This window comes from Epinephelus moara, chromosome 14 (assembly GCF_006386435.1).
Source record: "Epinephelus moara isolate mb chromosome 14, YSFRI_EMoa_1.0, whole genome shotgun sequence".
Lineage (NCBI taxonomy): Eukaryota > Metazoa > Chordata > Actinopteri > Perciformes > Serranidae > Epinephelus > Epinephelus moara.
The window spans coordinates 39,054,287-39,066,358 of record NC_065519.1 but is presented as its reverse complement, the minus strand read 5'-3'; the positions used below and the strand labels follow the sequence as shown (position 1 = coordinate 39,066,358).

The 12,072-nt window shown below is 39.6% G+C and overlaps 1 protein-coding gene across 2 annotated transcripts in view; it reads left to right on the top strand.

Moving 5' to 3' along the window:
* galcb (galactosylceramidase b) overlaps positions 1-12,072 on the top strand; it is a 32,937-nt gene that overhangs the window by 10,740 nt on the left and 10,125 nt on the right. The window contains exons 6-9 of one of the 2 annotated variants that reach the window (XM_050061961.1): positions 1,382-1,420; positions 1,635-1,762; positions 7,803-7,958; positions 9,262-9,386. In XM_050061961.1, the coding sequence (XP_049917918.1) occupies positions 1,382-1,420; positions 1,635-1,762; positions 7,803-7,958; positions 9,262-9,386 (448 nt within the window). Of the gene's footprint in view, positions 1-1,381; positions 1,421-1,634; positions 1,763-5,482; positions 5,614-7,802; positions 7,959-9,261; positions 9,387-12,072 lie in introns of both variants that reach the window. The other variant, XM_050061960.1, reaches the window with a different exon arrangement.

The following is a 12,072-nucleotide window of genomic DNA, read 5'->3' as shown; positions in this document are numbered from 1 at the left end:
GCTGGAATTTGTCATTTACGTGACAACGCCTGAACGCAACACAGGCTCGCTCCGCTGTGTGTACAGTTTATGTTTATGTTTATTTTATTTAAGAGGGGACAGTGCACATTAATTAACATGATCACTTAAGCCACGTAAATGTGCCAAATTCAGCCATACAGGCTAATTTTCATCTGCAGATCTGCTGCGCTGCTGTGTGAGCAGCGTGTTTGACTGTGCTCAGTCTGTTGATGGTCATTGACACACTGTCTGTCCATAATAATAATAACTATGTCAGGTCAGTGCCCCCCTAATATAATGTAGGGGAAACACTGAATCAAGCAAAAAGACTCATGATACCATTTATTTATTATATTTTATTGTAATTAGATTGTAATCGCAATCGCAAATCACAATATTGTCCACCATGATCGCAATCGCACATTTTTATCAAATCGTGCAGCACTAGTTTCTACCATTTTTTTCCCCGTTAAAGTTTTTTTGGGGGAGTTTTTCCTTATCCGCTGTGTTTCCTAAGGACAGAGGGATGTCGTATGCTGTAATTTGTGACATTGGGCTTTATAAATAAAATTGATTGATTGATTGATTGATTGATTATTTTCTATGTATGTTAGTACAGTATATAAATTAACATTCTGCTACAGCATTGTTTTGAATTCAATTTCAATTTTATTTATAAAGCCCAGTATCACAAGTCACAATTTGCCTCAGAGGACTTTACAGCATATGATATCCCTGTCCTTGGACCTTCATAGTGGATAAGGAAAAACTCTTCCAAAAATCCCTGTCCTTGGACCTTCATAGTGGATAAGGAAAAACTCTTCCAAAAAAGCCTTTAACAGGGAAACAATGCTAGAAACATCAGAAACCTGAATGAATTACTGTTATAGACTATAACATACCTGAGGTGGATGGGGTAATGGGAGATAAACTACGAGCTAGGTGGTCAGAAGTGGTGCATTTCTCTGACTTTATGTGATACACTTTGACTACATGTTTCGAAAGACTATTAGTGTTTCTGCCCTTACATGCCCAGGAGTTGTTGAACTTGTAGCAACAAGCAGCGTTGGCATCAACTCTTGTTAAGTATAACTATACTCTCTCTCCTGTTATCCTAACTCAAAGGATTAGAACTATGAAAATACAACATGAGCTATAATAAGATGGAATAATCGTAATTACAACTTTCTTAGTGACAGTGTTCCAGGTAAATGTAGGGGCTGTAAAACAGGACAACTCTAACAAAGTTCAGTGGCATATAACCCTTTTGCATGAAAAAGTTGATTATGTAATGCCGAATAAGGGATTTGTTAGAGCTGCAGATTTTCAGTGAACTTTAACAGGTCTGCTATAAAACTAAAATTCATTTTCATTTCTTTAGATTTGGAATGAGCGAAACTATGACAGCAAGTACATCAAGGTAATCCTACCCTCCTATCTCTTAATGTCCCGTCATTGATATTACTGACAAATGTGCATAATGGGTATGCTTAGCCTAAACTGTAAATTTAAAGAGAAAAACAGCCACCAACATTGAGTTGTGTTCCATGTAAGGGAATGCAGTTTGACTTTCAGTGTTGAGATGGTTTCAAGTTTTAGCTGGGTTCCTCTGAGAGCATGTGTTTGTTGCCAAGGTGCTCCGGAACATGTTGGATAAAGTCGGTCTAACTGGTGTTGGCATCATCGCAGCAGATGGCGATTGGAGCATCGCTAGTTCTATGATCGCTGACCTGTACCTTAATGAATCTGTTGAGGTGATTGGGTAAGTATAGTTGGCTTGATGTCACACAAAACATAAAAAAATTCTTTTACATTATCGTTCTTTTGAGCCAATTGTAGTGCAATCACAATATAAAGGTGTGGGGCTTCACCATGTACTATAAGTTCACTGAAAGGCAGTTTGATCCCTGACAACTGATTGACTGAATCAATGCACAGATGGTGAGACGTACCACTGCAACGCTCCTCATCTAGCCATTTCTTCTTCTTCTCTGTGCTGCATTAAAACTGAATGTTTGTGGCTGTTTTTCTGCTTAAGAGTGAAAAGAGACTTAAGAAGCTGCATACAGTACATGCATGTTCCATACGTAGTACACAGTTGTGCATGGGAAAGTGTTTTCCTATAAAGCTTGCCATTTTTACCACTAAACATTTTGATGTATTAAACTGTACAGTATATTGCTGCCACCATGCAGATTAAAAAAAACATTTTCACTGTTGCATTTTGTTCTTAAATGGTTTTGAAGCTGCACTAATCTTTTTTTTTATGTTGACATTGAATCAACTTACTGTGCGTAATGTGAAGATGTCGCTAATGGTGACAAACCCACAGACTAATCACTGGGGCTAGGCAGAAAAATCAATATTCTGATTAATCTTCTGTCAGTTATCCAGTATTAATTTGTATAGTTGCATTATCCATCTTTGCATCTCTGCCTTTTCTCAGCCAACACTGTATGTGTATCATTTTATGTGGAAATAAGAGTCATTTCTATAAGCAATTGAGATAGCTGGCTACATTCGCTATCTCCAGTCTTATAAACTATGACAGGTATAGGTACAATTTAAGCGTACGCCACACTTAACAGGACTGTCATCAGGATGACTAGTAGCCAGGGCTGTCAGGTAGCAAATATAGCAGGCACATCTTTGTTAGGGTTGTTAGGCTCCAGACACTCCACAACCCCTAAGCAGTAACGGAAAGTGAAAGAATGAATGAAGGACTCTGCACAGTGATCTGTGCTCTTGTGTTTGGTGATAAGATGTTGTTTCTGGTTTTGAGAGGTGATGCCATGGTAGTGAATTAAACTGTGATATACTTTGTTCGATCTGTCCCTGCAGTATAGCCGGGCAACAAAGCAGATGTCTTCTAACTAGACAATGTGTTCAAAATTTAGCCTATAGGCTACCAATAAACTCTGAATTTTATGTTCAAATGACAAAAACTGTACTAACTTTGAAGTAATGTAAAAGTGATGTTTCCAGATTAAACACTGAGAAGTGCCTCATGCAATACTGGGAGTTATCTGATGTAGGAATAGCAGTGATTAACCATTAATCTGTTAATCTCCTGGGTCTGGAGGGAGCTAGTTAGCGGTGCCACTCATTCTGCAGTTTCAGCTAGTAACGCCATCCTAACCCAGCAGCTTTGCTGTGAAAACATTGTGCCCACCCTCCCCTCTACCCACGGGTTTGGTCTGGTCGGTAAGCAGCTCAACTTTGAGCTGCAAACCCCCTTTAGCGATGTTAGCTATGTTATCACTGCTAGCTTGGTTGGCAGTGTTAGCATGGCTGGTGGTGCTAACATAGTTAACAATGCTAGAGAGGTTTTGCAGCTTAAAATGAAGTCCCTTACTCACCGAGGGTACCTGGGAAGGGCCAGAGGGTGACCACCATGTTTCCACGCCAACAGTGTCCCGCAACTGGGATGGTGTTACCAGTGGTACCACTGACGCTGACCAACTAGCCCCCACCTGACCCAGGCTGGTGTACAGTGCAGAGCAGCCAAGGCTAATGTTAGCTAACCAGTGGGGACTGGAGGTTGAGCAAGGGGCACCATGTTTTACATGGATATATTAAGAGACCTGGATACAGCACTGGTGGAGGGGCCCCATTCATTCCTATAAAAGTTGCTCAGTGACGCATGAAGCCAAAAAAGCTCTATTGCAGTGGTATGAAATTAATTATTATGATCAGCACAGCTTCTGCATCATTGGGCCCATTGAGCATGCGCACTAGAGACTTACAGCCACCAAGCATGGCTGAGTGTGGCCAAGTGCGGCCGAACAGCCAACTCTCACCTCAGCTGACTTCCGGTTTAGTACTCCGCTAACTTGGATGGGGATAAAATTAATTGATTTTGTGGCTCTTTTAGACTTTCAAAATGTTATCGTATTGAAAGGACTAAATCTTGATAGTGAACAAGTCATTTTGTGAGGTTTGTGACGCACAAAAAAGATTCATAGACTTCTACTAAAAAAAATTGCTTTAAAACCTGTCGCACTTACAGGGGTCAACATGTTTCACATGTTGATGCAGCTAGCCATCTGTCTGTCAGCAAAGCTAACAGATAATAAAAGACATTTACATCACAAAACATTAACGCTTCACCACTTTTAAATAGCTAGCACTTTGAAATGCAGCACAAAACCTCACTGAATGAATGGAGCACCAAACTGAAATGACAGATCTCTTATATTTCACGTCATTTTGCTTTTTTTTTTTTTTCTTAAAAATTAACCAGTTAATTACCGGTTAATGGGTGTGAGGCTATAGAAGGCAAATTTAACTAAAACTGACATCCCTAATCTGATGTATTTTGATAATCAAGAATCAGTTGAATTGACACTGAAATCAGTCAAATTGGGACTTTCTGAATTGAATTGAGTTGAATCAAGTGATAACTCTTCTCTACTCCACAAAGTGTTTTAGCCACGTAATATGGCTACTGTTGCGTTCAAGAAAAGGTAAAAAATAGCAGAGTAGTCTTCTGAGGAGGAGGTCTATGACTCAAACATTATAAGCACTCGCGGAGATCTTTCCAGGTTCAAAAAAGGTTCCAAATTTATTTACATAAACAAAAATATTCTCCGTGGTTGACTTCACACAATGACCAAAACAAAAAACTTAATTTAGTGGTAGATGAACTGTCTCACTCCTCACTCCTTCAACACAGAAGGCAGACAAAAGGGAAACCCAGCTGTCCTCTCTCCCTAATCACAGGAGGAGGATGGCCTGACTAGGAGGAGGGCCGTGAGCAGCAGAGAACAATCATAATAAATCATAATTTATCTGCAATATATGATCTATAACTTTCAATAATTAATCAACATTATCATCAGCATTATTTTGATTTACCATTTTCCAAAAAATTGATAAATAATATGAATAGGCTCCAACATCTCGCCTAGGTCATTGTTTTGGTTTTACAGCCCATTAACACTATTGTCATAATCTTAATTTCCAGTTGTGGCAGGCAGCTGTTTTCTTTAAAAAGCCCTGATAAACTTATTGTACACCACCTGCCCAAATGGCAGACACAGAGACTTGCTGGTGAATATAATGGAGCAGTTAGCAGCCAAAGAGACAGATCATTTTCTCAAGAGTTGATGGAAACCAAACCAGGAGTGTGAATATTGAATATACTTTTGTCAGCTGTCAGTTGCTCAGAAGGACCACTACAAATAAATGAATGAATACATTTTAGTGTTACTCTGTGTCTGCTACATGTGTAAATAGTCAGCTGTTTACAAACATGTTAGCCATATCAACTTAATAAGATGATAATATAGCAGATGTGTTTTCAGCTTGTTTAGCCTCCCCAATGGAGACAAAAAAATAATTTAGTGCAGCTTTAAAGACAGTCTCCCCCCCCCCCCCCCAAAAAAAGTTTCAGTTTTTCATGGTTGCAGTAAATACTGTGAAGTCTGTATCTTCTTCTGCTCTCTCTTTCTCTCTCTGTGACTGTCACTGGCTGTACCAGCTGCTGCGATACACTCTTGATAAAAGTGGTCTGGAGAGTGTCAGGATCATAGCCAGTGACAACCTGTGGGAGCCCATTGTCCTGTCTCTGCTTCTAGATCCCGAGCTCAGCAGGGCTGTAGACGTGATAGGGTATGATCATCCTATCATCCTCTGTGAATGACGTTTGCATGCACAGCCTCTGTTGCCAGTTGATATAACAACAATGAAACAGTCAATGAAACTGAGCTAATAACATGGTGATACATACACAAGTGAGTGTGTGTGTGTGTGTGTGTGTGTGTGTGTGTGTGTGTATATCGCATCATGTAGGTAAAGNGCAGCTTCTTACGTTCAGATATTGGCAGCTTTACACACTCTCCCATGACAGTGACCTAAAACCCTTTGGCGTGAGTATGAAACAAGACATTAGATGACGTAATTTTGGGGTTTGGGCGAGACACACCGACATTTTTCAATGTTTTCAATGTTTCATGCTTCTGGTGAATTGGCACCATATTTTCGTTGCTGATCAAATAGAGTTGGTAGTTTAGGCTCAGGATGCTCCTGTTTCTACCTCACTATGTGATCAGAGAACCAGGGGTTACGGGAGAAACCAAACGTTTGTTCAGCTTCAATCTGTGACTTTGCAGTTAACATAACTTTTCAGACACACATAATTGTGTTGTCCTGTTAAACTAACATTGTCTATTAATGTTACAGACCGGCATGACTGATAAAGTTTTGTGCTTAGCTCCCACATTAACGTTAGAAGTTATATTTTAGTTTGATGCTGGCGCCACCAGCTGCTCAGCTGCTATTGAGGGGAGGGGCTGTACCTGCCGTCTGCGGCGTGCTGTGTTCACTTCACTAAATATTTCCAAAGAGCGCTTTTTCCTTTATCATTTTTGACTAAAACTGGCTGCTCTGATCCTCCTACAGCCGCGCTGGCCATATTACAGCAACAGAAATGTGTGCATGCATGCACAGGGACGACAACAAGCCGGGTTGCAGCAAGGGCTCTGTGCCTGCCAGACGCTGCCTGCAATTTAGTGAAGTTTAATTACCTTTAAATTATAAAATGTGAATGTATTAAATTGTTAGTTATTATATTTGTATTATGTTGATTTTAATACATATATAAAAATATTTATTGTAGCACAAATCTGAATGGAAGATAGACAGATACCTAGCAAAACAGAGATACATTTAATTCCTGTTAACTATGGACTTTACATAAGCAAAATATCATTCATTCATTTCCTAAAAAACTAATTAGGATGGACTATAATATGGTGGCTAACAAACTGCATTTCCAAAACACTTGGCAGACACAAAAAACCCCACAAGCATGTTACCCGAAGACACTAGTATAAAGTCACCACAAAACTGCATTTTTTTGAAGAATAGTCTTAATCAACATCAACTTAATCAACATTCTGAATTGAACGCAATATTTTTTCCACCGCTGATGATGTAAGAATTAAACAAGTGTGCCTAGCCTCCTTAGTTATGTTGAGAGTTGCACATGTGCAGTGCCTTACATCAAGGATGTACAGATCGGGTGGTGACAGGCCTGTTTCATTGTCAGCATCCGTTGATGCTTACTTCCGTTGTGGCCTCTTCATTTATGTTGTGGCTTCTACATTTGTGTTTTCTGTTCATACACTTGTGTCCTTCAAATTTGCAAAGGGTCTTGGGTATGACGTTTATTCCATATGTACAGGCCACGCTGAAAATAACACATTTTGATTCTAGATACTGTGTTTTCACTTTCCCAGAAGATTATCCAAAGGCACTGGACAGAGGTGTTTTGTAGATTCCATAGCAGTTATTTCTTTGGGGGAAAAAATCATCCTAAAAAGGCATAAAATTAAGGCTTTACAGCTTTACTGACTCCATAACAAAAAAGATAGATTTTACATATTGACTCAAGTCCCCTCTTTGCTTGTACGAAACGACACAGGTCCCCGCTTGAATATGATGCAGCGACATACACACTCCTTCATGGATGTGAATAAAGTGTCTGGCTCCTGTGAACATTATTGAAGTTAAAATGAATGATTTAAAATGTAAGATTTGCAGGAAATGTCACCCAAGCCTGCATGACCATGCAAGTTCAAGTAGACCACAGACATTACACCAAATATCAACCTGGAAAACTTAGGTCTCTCATTTTGATAAAAGTCAACTCTTATGCTCGAAATGACACTGACTTACAAAAATTACTGCTTAAAAGTTGTGTGTGTGTGTGTGTGTGTGTGTGTGACACCTAGATGTTTGTAGACCTATTTTCTTCTCATAATGACCTTGACCTTGTGTGTTGTATGTGTGATGTACAGGGCCCATTACCCAGGCACCAACACAGTAAAGGACGCCCTAAAGACACAGAAGAAGCTGTGGTCTTCAGAGGACTACAGCACTTTCAATGATGAGGTGGGGGGAGGCTGCTGGGCTCGCATCCTCAATCAGAACTATGTCAATGGACTAATGACTGCGTGAGTAAATGCATAAGCAATACTTTGTAGTAAAGTAATGTGCATTTTTGAGCATATGAGTTTATTTCATTCGGATTGTAGCAAATCTTTTATTTGATCAACCTTTTCTAGGGATTTTTTTTTTTCTGTGTCTGAATTCTGCGTTTGATGTTTTTAGCACATTTTGTCATCAGAAAAAAAACTTTAATGAATATCGATGAATTTGATGTAATACAATGTTGCACTATGTTTTTTAATCAAAGACAGTATTTCAATACATTTAAAAAACAAAACATTCCATCCTTTTGTGAAACAAAGTGCTTCACATCTGAGCTTCACGTTGCTGTGCTCTAAATATAGCCCTTAGTGTTCCTCAGTTTTCTCACAGTTTAGCAGGGTCTCTGAATTTATAAGGGATGCAGGTAACATATTTTGAATTCCTGCATATATAATCCAAATGTTCGCATTTTCATTCATGTATTTTTTTGGTGTTAACACCTTATTTTGAAAAGCGTACGTAATCATTTGTGTATCCTGGGCCGTTTCAATGCATTTACAGATGGTTTGACAGTGGAGGTAGGAGTGAGGGCCGGCTTGATGCAGAAACATCAGACGCTGCCTAAGGATGACCTGAGGACCACAGGAGGTTTTGAGCTAGTTTAGCTGATGGAGAAAAAACTGTAGTCAAGCTAACATTAGATGACACTCACATCTCTGCTGTCAAACCAGTGTTGAAGTCGGAGACAGACCCAGGCAGAGCAGAGCGACGTCTCGGAGAGTAGAGCAAACATGGCCAATTAGCTGGCTGATTGTATTCACTGCCCAGACAGAATTTTGCAAGGCCCTAACCCACCACACAGCTACGAGAAGGCAGGAGAGGGCTCTTGTCGCTGCTAGTTCTCCAGCGTCGGTTTGGTGTGTCTGAGCCTTTACATCTGGTGTGTTTGGAGGAGGTGAGCCCTGCACTCGGTGAAACACCAACCCCGACAGCAGAGAACAGAAGCAGCTGCCCATAAATAACACTGAAACACTGTAGGAATTTTGTTTGTTGTTTGTTTGGTTGTTTGTTTTGTTTTGTACACGCAGTGGCAAAACACTTATGTAAGGCCCTGACTTTCATGAATTGCATCCATATTTTGGCCAGTTCCACGATATTCCACGCTTTAGAGCAGATTCTATTTCTATTGTCAAATTCTGAGATTCTGTCCGTGTTTTCCGCATTGTGGAAATTATAGGGCCCTATGACTGTACCTATGCAGGGTAAGCTTAGCCTAGAAGTGCTTCTGTCCAGCTGCATTGTTAATGACTATGATTCTTCTCCCAGCACCATTTCCTGGAATCTGATCGCAAGCTACTATGAGGAGCTGCCATTCGGCAGAGACGGGCTGATGACAGCTGAGGAGCCCTGGAGCGGCAATTATGTGGTGGAGTCCCCTATCTGGATCACAGGTTAAACACGTTTATAAAACAAAATTACAATAAGACATATCTTTGTTTCATAAATGTTGCTTGTTCACCCAAAGCTGTTGTTAGAGAGGGGTTAGTGTGCATACAGATGTGGCAAATAAAAAGGATAACTTTCACTTGTGTAGTTCACTCCAAAAAGAAAAGGAGACAATATTGTGTAGAAAAGTAAAGTACAAGATCTATTCAACAAAATAACAGGCTCTGACTGGCAAGGTCATGAAGATAACTAAGGTATTCTTAAGGTCAATTTTCAGTTGCACTGGGGGCCAGAGGAAAGAGGCCTTTATTTATGTGAATAGGAAAATAAAGTTCTGAGATACTGTAGGACGGTTAGCTTAAAATTTAATGTTGAAATGGGGGGGTATGTCAAACTGGACAAAAAAAGGCCTTCAATGTACGCTCAGTATAAAAGCATATTGGTGAAAGCTTTAGGGCTGTAGTCAACCAAAGAAAATCTTGGTCGATTGAAGTCTTACATAATCTTCCACTAATCGATTAGTCGTGGGCAAAAAAATAATCTGCAAGTTATTTTTACTTCTGCGGTGGTGTCTGTGTCACTCTGCAGTTACACCTCCAAAACACTAGTTGGCGGTGGAGGACTGTGTTAAGTGCTGTTAAGTTTAGGTGTACACAAGTACGCAAATAGGCTTCACTATAAATCGCAGCATTGACAGACAAACACTTGTCTTTATCCGGACACATATCCCTCACCAATACAACATGCTAACGTTATTAGCACAAGTCTATTTTTACATTGAACATTTTACATTGTATAAATTAGCCTAGCGTCTAGCGAGCTTTCCCTCTTCTCATATAAAACCAGGGACAACAGCAACATGTAACAAAGGTAACGGCACACAATTTGGCTCCATTGCAACTCACAGCATTCACCAACCATACAATACTGAACATGTTTTCCAAACAATACAACATGCTAACGTTATTAGCGCCAGCCTATGGCATTTTACATTGTATAAATTAGCCTAGCGTCTAGCGAGCTTTCCCTCTTCTCATATAAAACCAGGGACAACAGCAACATGTAACAAAGGTAACGGCACACAATTTGGCTCCATTACAACTCACAGCATTCACCAACCATACAATACTGAACATGTTTTCCAAACAAATACAACATGCTAACGTTATTAGCGCCAGCCTATGGCATTTTACATTGTATAAATTAGCCTAGCGATGAGATTTCCTACTGTTCATATGAAGCCAGGATAATTCCCTAAGTATAAATCCCTGAAGGATAGATCACACACAAGACTTATAATGCTATTTTAGTGGAGGCTTTACTGTCTTCACAATTTATTGTTCCTTATCTGTGAAATACAAGTAAATACAAGCTTTGTTTCCACTGAGGGAAAAGGTGTCAGTATACAGACAGGAGGTCTGCGTCACCGCTGAGCGTGAGGGTGGGCGAGTTCAACGTTGTGTAAACAAAGGGGGCAGGAAATAATGGATTAATCCTGGAAAGCTGTTGATGTAGCACTTTTCTCCTTATGAAAGTAACACAGCGATTATTCAACTAATGAGAATTTGGTTGGACGAGAGCATTTCGACCAAAGCCCTAGAAAGCTTAGTAGAGACAGGATCAAGATGCACTCTCATCTTTTATTGTCACACTGAACGGGATCACATTTTGAGTCTGAGAGTAATAATTGGAACTACTGTAGTTAGCAGTGACCACTTTATTTATTCTAAGTTTAAAATGTATAAAGAGATAAAGGTCTTTAGTTTGAGCTTGGCCTTCAGATCGTTCCAGGACCAAAGACTGTAGTAGACAGGCTTGTTTTGCCGGCCTCTGTGCTGATAAAAGGCACTTTAATCTGAAGCCATTTATGTGACCTAAGATTATGGCTGCTTTCCAAAATAAAGACTTCTGGCTTAGGTAAATCAGAAATTTCCCTAAGAAGAGCTTATAGACTGAAGCCCCATTTACACCTTGTATTAAAATGTGTTTTGGGTGATTGGATAGTGTGATGTGTGTGGTTGTGCTGCTGCCATTGTCCTGCCTGATGCCTCCTGCTGCTGTTATCATTAGTCATTGTACTTCTACTGTTATACACATGATTATTATCACATGTGCACTATTAGATATTAATATATACTTTCAACATATTGTACCACAATAGCCGTAGTTATTATTGTAATATTATTACTTTAAATAATGTTGTTGTAAGCTATTATCATTACCGTCTGTCCTGCATCTCTGTCTGTCTCTGTCTCCCCTTCTGTCTCATTGTGTCATACGGATTACTGTTAATTTATTATGTTGATCTTTTCTGTACGACATCTATTGCACGTCTGTCGTCCTGGAAGAGGGATCCCTCCTCAGTTGCTCTTCCTGAGGTTTCTACCATTTTATTTCCCCATTAAAGGTTTTTTTTTGGTGAGAATGAGAGACATCCCTCAATTGGGACCCACGGTACGATACCAGTGACAGTATCATGGTTCTGAGTAGTATCAGGATACCACAGCGAAAATGAGGCAGATGTGCCTTTTGTCATTTATAAAAAGATAAATCACTTTTCTATAATACATCAATGATATTTCAATGGAATAAATTACTTATTGACTTATTCATACTTCAAAAACAGCATCAATAAGTGATTAATATAGGGGGGATCAAAATAAAATAAAAAAATAAAATAAAAATCAACCA